We start from the raw sequence: 6,000 nt of genomic DNA, 5'->3' as shown, positions 1-6,000 counted from the left end.
TCCTACAGCAACTGTAATCACATCATTTATGCCATGTAATAGTCTTCTGAAATCTTCTCCCATACATTTTTTTCTTCCAGAAAATCAAGCAGTGCAACCTTACACGTCTCCAGCCTCTTGAGGTAAGCACTGCACAGCTCTGGCCATGACCCAGAAGCCCCACAGATACATCTCAGAGGATTTAGGTTTATAAAATATGACACCAGCAAAAAAAAAAAAAAAAAAAAAAAAAATGGCTGGGACCCTCTCTACTCACTTGGGCTCTGAATCACCCGAAGAAGATTCAAGATAGTTAACAAGCTGCAAGTGCTCCCATATCTGCATGTCAAAGGGCATAATTTAAGCAAGATGGCTCAAAGGACTGCCCCGCAACCGACTGGGTTCATCTCTGGAAAGCACATCATTATCTTCCTTTGGGCCTCTGTCCATCAATGGTGGAGTCTACCTGCACGGAGGCAAGAGAGCCTGGCGGTTCCCCTTCTCCTGGTCAGTTAGGCCTGGGAAGAAGCGGGGACAGGCGAGGTGTGACTGTCCCTCACCCAGAGGAGACTATCGTACAGAATGGGAAGTCACATGGGCAGTCTGGCTGGCATGGCCAGCACACATTGTACCAATTTCCCTGCCTTTACACTGAAGGGGCCAAGTGGTACTTTCAAAAGCAATATTCTACAGTTCCCCACTTCCTAACAGTAATGATCATTTTAATTAGTTACTAATAGAACTCCCACGGATTTATGGTTTGAGCAAGTCAGGCTTTAATCTTCTTAAGCATTTAATTACTGGCATTTGAAAGGCATTGCATGGTGGATAATAGCAACTACTCTCTTGAAATGAGATTGGGGTGAGGGCATGGAAAGAAGTTGGGAAATTGCTTTTGTCTTTTTAAAGTGTTGCTTTTCTAATTCTTGCATCCTGCAAGGAAATACATTAGATGAATATACACCGTCAACCGTCAAAGGGAAAGTTCACCCAGCAAAATTCTAGGGAAATGAGAATACCGCTAACTTCGAAGTCCTTGTCAAGGGGATATTTAGTAAACATGTCCATTGTTAAGATGCTCAAAGATGAAAAAAGAAAACTCATAGAAACAGAATGCCAGGAGAAAACGTAAATGTATTCCTAACAAAGACAGTGTATATATTTGCATCTGGAGAACTGTTTAGACCATGACTCATAAAGAAGCACAAAAACAGTTATTTCTGATATTACTACTAATATCAAGCAAAGAACTCTTCCTTCATCAAATACTATTTCTCACACATTAGCCACCATTTCCCGGGTAACATAAAACACTTGAGTCTTGTGTGTTCCTAGGGCACTTTAAGGCATAATCGTCTGAAAACAGATGGTTCCCTCTTTCGCACCTGAATTTTGGTTGTGAACGGAGCAACAGATCCGAAGTCTAAAGAGCTTCGTCTCGGTTGAAATTCTTATGAAATCACTATTACATGAATGTTACACGCCAATTTGGGAGGGGTAAAAAAAAAAAAGGAATTTCCTTTTCTACTAGAATCTTTTATTCTCTGACATAACAAGTCTTCTTTCATGGTTTAATCATAAGAAAAATAAGAAATGAGCAGGAGGGAAGGCTGAGGCGTTTTTCAGCCCAGCCAGAACTGCATGCACACAGTCCAGCCCACCAGCCACGGAGTGGCCCTGTGACCTGCCGTGACACCTACCTCCTGCCTCTCCACGTCCATGTTCCAGACCACGATCCCGCCATCACCACTGCAGGAGATGAGCTGCCGTGTGTGCTGCACATAGGAAAGGGCCTGGACTTTGTCACTGCAAAAGAAAGCCAGGGTCAGCGACAGTTCTGGAGAGCAAGGCGAAAGCCCTAAAGGCAGGAAGCCCAGCAGAGTCAATCAATGCACATGCTCCCCTTTGAGCCCCTTTGAGCCCGGAGCACAGATTTAGAAATCAGGTGGAATCAGAATGTTTTTTAAGATGCTGAGGCCTCAGGAAGAGAGAGTCTTTGTCAGCTACCGACACTTGAGGAAAAAAGCTGGTGGTGGAACTAGTTGTAAGATGGGACTGGCTCCTTCCTTAATTGATTCATTAAATAAAAGCTATGGTACATGGTCACTCTGTATTTGTTCAAAAGCCATGATTTTACCTTTTTTTTTTTTTTTTTTTAAAAAAAAGGATCCTTCAAGAGTACTGGAGGTCATTCATCGAAACGCCCACAGCACTGACCCGCCAGAGTCAGGCAAATCGCGTTGGCTGAGGTGTGGAGCGTGTCACAGTGGCTAAGCCCAGGCGCCATTTCTTTGGCTTCCAGGGTGAAGCCAAAGCAGCAGCAGACTTGAGTTTTGTTGCCTCTCTATTTTCTCTAGTTTTCATTCCCTCTGTACTCATTTTGTGCTTTATTTTTCTTTCTAGTTCATACACGGCTGACGAATTATTCCCTCTTGGGGTAGCCACCATGGAGAGTCCAATTCTGTGGTCTGACGACGTGGTGATCACTAACAAAAGGTTACAGACGTTATTTTCCACCGGGTGAGGGAACAGGGAATAGGGCTTCTTGGTTGTTTCGGTTTGAATATTTTTCTATTTTGAACTCAAATCAATTGAGAATTCTGTGCCCAATGGGAAGAACAGCTCCTTGCAATCTAGACCGGTGATTTGTGTGCTTTTGTGCTTCCTTCTGACCTGCGGCTGAAGTTGCGGGACTGAAGCTGTTAAATCTGTGTCTGTGACTACAGTTCAGTAAGGCCTTGCCCCCTCATGTCTGGAATGCTAGCCTACTGCCAGAGGGCATCGATAACTTAGATTACAGTATTCTTTCTTCCTAATTTTTTATTTTTTTCTTTTTTTTTTAGATTATAGTACTTTTTAGATTACAAGAACTTGTTCTGTTTGGCTTATAAAGATAAGCAAGTGCTTATATAAATTGAATTTTCATAAACTTAACAGAAAAAAAAGAAATCCGAGCCCCTAAAACTTTAAATTTACTAGACTTAAAAATTCTTTTACAGAAAATACTAACTCAGTAACATTTTAAGAATCTAAGTTCACAGAATTGAGGTGAACTCTTGGGCAAGTGAGACGAGTGTGATAAATTTTAAAACACAGCTATGTCTTTCTCTGATTCATCAGTGTTAAGTATGAGCAACTGTACCTCTTACTTACTCGGGTTGATTTCTTCTAAATATATATAGGATAACTGGTCAAATAAGCTAATATTATGCCTATGTAATGCTATACATGAAAAACATAAATTCATGTTCAACTCAACTAAATAATTGTTTTGAAAAACTTTTCATATAAATAGCGATTATGTTTTATAGCACAGCAACTTAAAGGTAATCCCTAAGATCTTTAGGTAACTTAAAATGGATTACTATAAGTAGAGCTAATTGCTAAACAATCATTGGATATCTATCCACTTAGATAACTTAAGTAAGTCAGAATACTGAAACTTTGATTACAAAGCATAATATTAAGTTTATATACGTTTGCTTCTCATTTCTTACATTATAGAGAGGCTACAACTCGGGTGAGTCACTTCCATGAACGTGTTCATTTTTGCCACCTTAAGGAGATGTAAAAGTGGTTATATTGCAGGAGAAATTTCTGTTGTGTGTGTTCATGAGCTTTGCTAGTCTGCTAAAATGCTTGTATGTGACAGTTCTCAATTATCCACATCCTCCCTCCTCCCAATTTTCTCTATGAAATATAAGTTAGTCACTCTGGTTAATTATTATAATTAAAATGGGTGGTTGAGATTATGCTAGGGGCAATGATGGAAACAAGATATAACTATGCATGGGCTTTTGTTTTTAAAAGAGAAAATATGGTAGTTTTGTCTTAAAGCAATGGTTTTTAAACTTTTTCGTCTCAGGATCACTTTACACTCAAAACTAATTTGAGAACACAGAAGAGCTTTGATTTAAATAAGAAATTATCAATATTTATTGTATTTGAGATAAAAACTGAGCATTTTTTAAAAATACTGATTTGAAAATAGCAATATTTTATAGCAATTATATTTTAATATAGATAACACATTTTTGGTGAAAATTATATTTCCCAAGGTGACAAATTTTGATGACAAAAATGCATTGTTTAACATTTCTGCAAATCTTTCTAATGTCTGTATTTGTTCTGATACCACTCATCACGCAGCCTCTGGAAAACTCCATTGTACATTTGTGAGAGACTATGGATAAGAAAGGCACTTCTAAAATAAAGTATAAGTTTGTTCCAGAATATGAGAGAGAAAAATGAAGAACAAAACTTGGAAAGTGAATTTTATTTGCTTTGGTTTATAATACTCAAATCTGAAAAAAGAGCTATAAAATGCATTAAAATCTTGGCACAGTTCCCTCAGTTTTGATGGCTTGCTTCCTTGCCTTACTGATTAATGCCTTTGACTACAACGCAAAAGGATATTCTTTACCTTCTATAAAATCTGCCTCGCTAGCAAAGATTCTGTGTGTCACCACATTATTTTCAAGAGCTTTAGGCTGACTTGGTTAAAGTCCCAAAAACATCTTTGACTACTCTTATGATTTTGCCTTCCTGGGCCATACCCTATATTTTGAAAAAATAAAATAAAAAACCTAGCATACCTCCTACGTAGACCTACAACTATGTTCGAGATTCCCTAGAGGGATCCTTGGGGATTGTAAAGATGTACTCCTCTGCCTTATAAAAAGAGAGACGCTATAAATAACTATGTGTGTTTGCTGTGTTGCTATTTTAAGAGTTTCATGGGAAGAGTCACCAGATCAGGAGATACTCGGCCTTCCCTAGGTCAAGTCAGTTTAGATAAAATTTTATTAATGTAAGTATTTCTGAAGTTGCATATTTTATGGAAGGACCCTGGAGGTTTATCAGAGCTCTCATTGTCTATAATATGCTTTCCCCTCCAGGGAATACTGATCAAAATTCTCAGGAGATAGTTATGTAGGCTATCGCAATAGAGAATTTCATTCTCCTCTATTAGGATTACTATTTGTCGCAGTACAAAAAACTAACCATTAAAGTCTTCATAATCTATAGACAATTTCTGTTTTACTCTGACGCTTGCCCGAGGCTCTGCTATAAGCTACAGGCCAGAAAGGACAATCTTAGAGTTTCATGGAAAAGGACTACATGTACCAGGTGTTTTAAAATACTGATATTTCAAAAGAATAGACTCTCGGGCAAAAGTTACAGAGCTGACACTGCTTAGGTAATTTTTAAGCTGTGCCAGTCGACTGAGTTAGGATTTCCTTGGATTTCTGGACTCTTTTTAGTCTGGATGCAGATGGCTTCATGAATGTAGACTCCTAAACCAAGAATCAGCAGAACAAGGATTAATTACACAGGACTGCATGAACTGAAGAGGTACACTTTACTGTGGTTATTTGTCCGGAATACTGTTGATGTTGTTTTATAATGTTCTATTTTTTGGATATAGGAGGGTGCTTTTTCTCCTACTTTTTATCCTATCTCTAACCTACAATCTTGTAAACTCTGCTTTTATAAGCTAAATAGAAACGTTTAAAAATGATGTGCACCATTCAATGATTTCACCAGAATTCAAAAAGTATTACTGAATCCCCTTAATTTTAAAGACAAGATAAAAATTATTTCATAGGTTCGGTTAGCATCTATCCACAGGATATGGTTGGGCAACCAAGTCCTTACCTAGAATGTCATATTAGAGAATGACGCTCATTCAATCAGATATGACTAGCCACTTGAACTTACAGAGCCAACGGCTACAAAGCCCTCCTAGGAAAACTGGCCTACTACCTGGTTTGCAGGGTCCTGGCCTTATAGGTGGTAAGGAAACCACCAGGCCAGGAACCTGGCAAATGTCGGAAAACTCAAGGAATTCAACCAAGGTGTAAATGACTATTGGTGACATATGGCGGAGAATATTTTTGGGCTTGGTTTCCTAGTCTTGGTATAACAAATAACAGAGGCTTTGAAAAGCCCAATCTAGGATTCCTTATAAACATGTCCAGGCAGAAGTTAATTCTGTGGCTCGATCGCTATTTAATAATA

The 6,000-nt window shown here is 38.6% G+C and overlaps 1 protein-coding gene across 4 annotated transcripts in view; it reads right to left on the bottom strand.

The window, feature by feature from the left end:
- The window catches only part of WDFY2 (WD repeat and FYVE domain containing 2), a 173,181-nt gene that overhangs the window by 12,695 nt on the left and 154,486 nt on the right, over positions 1-6,000 (bottom strand). For all 4 annotated transcript variants that reach the window (XR_015725966.1, XR_015725967.1, XR_015725968.1 and 1 more), the window contains exon 8: positions 1,680-1,785. Coding sequence is in view for 1 of the 4 variants with exons in the window: in XM_045796877.2 (XP_045652833.2) it covers positions 1,680-1,785 (106 nt within the window). In the remaining 3 variants the exon portion in view is untranslated. The remainder of the gene's footprint in view (positions 1-1,679; positions 1,786-6,000) is intronic.

This window comes from Ursus americanus, chromosome 10 (assembly GCF_024610735.1).
Source record: "Ursus americanus isolate L20-20 chromosome 10, mUrsAme1.1.p, whole genome shotgun sequence".
In the NCBI taxonomy this organism is placed as follows: domain Eukaryota; kingdom Metazoa; phylum Chordata; class Mammalia; order Carnivora; family Ursidae; genus Ursus; species Ursus americanus.
This window is presented reverse-complemented; position numbering and strand designations above follow the sequence as displayed.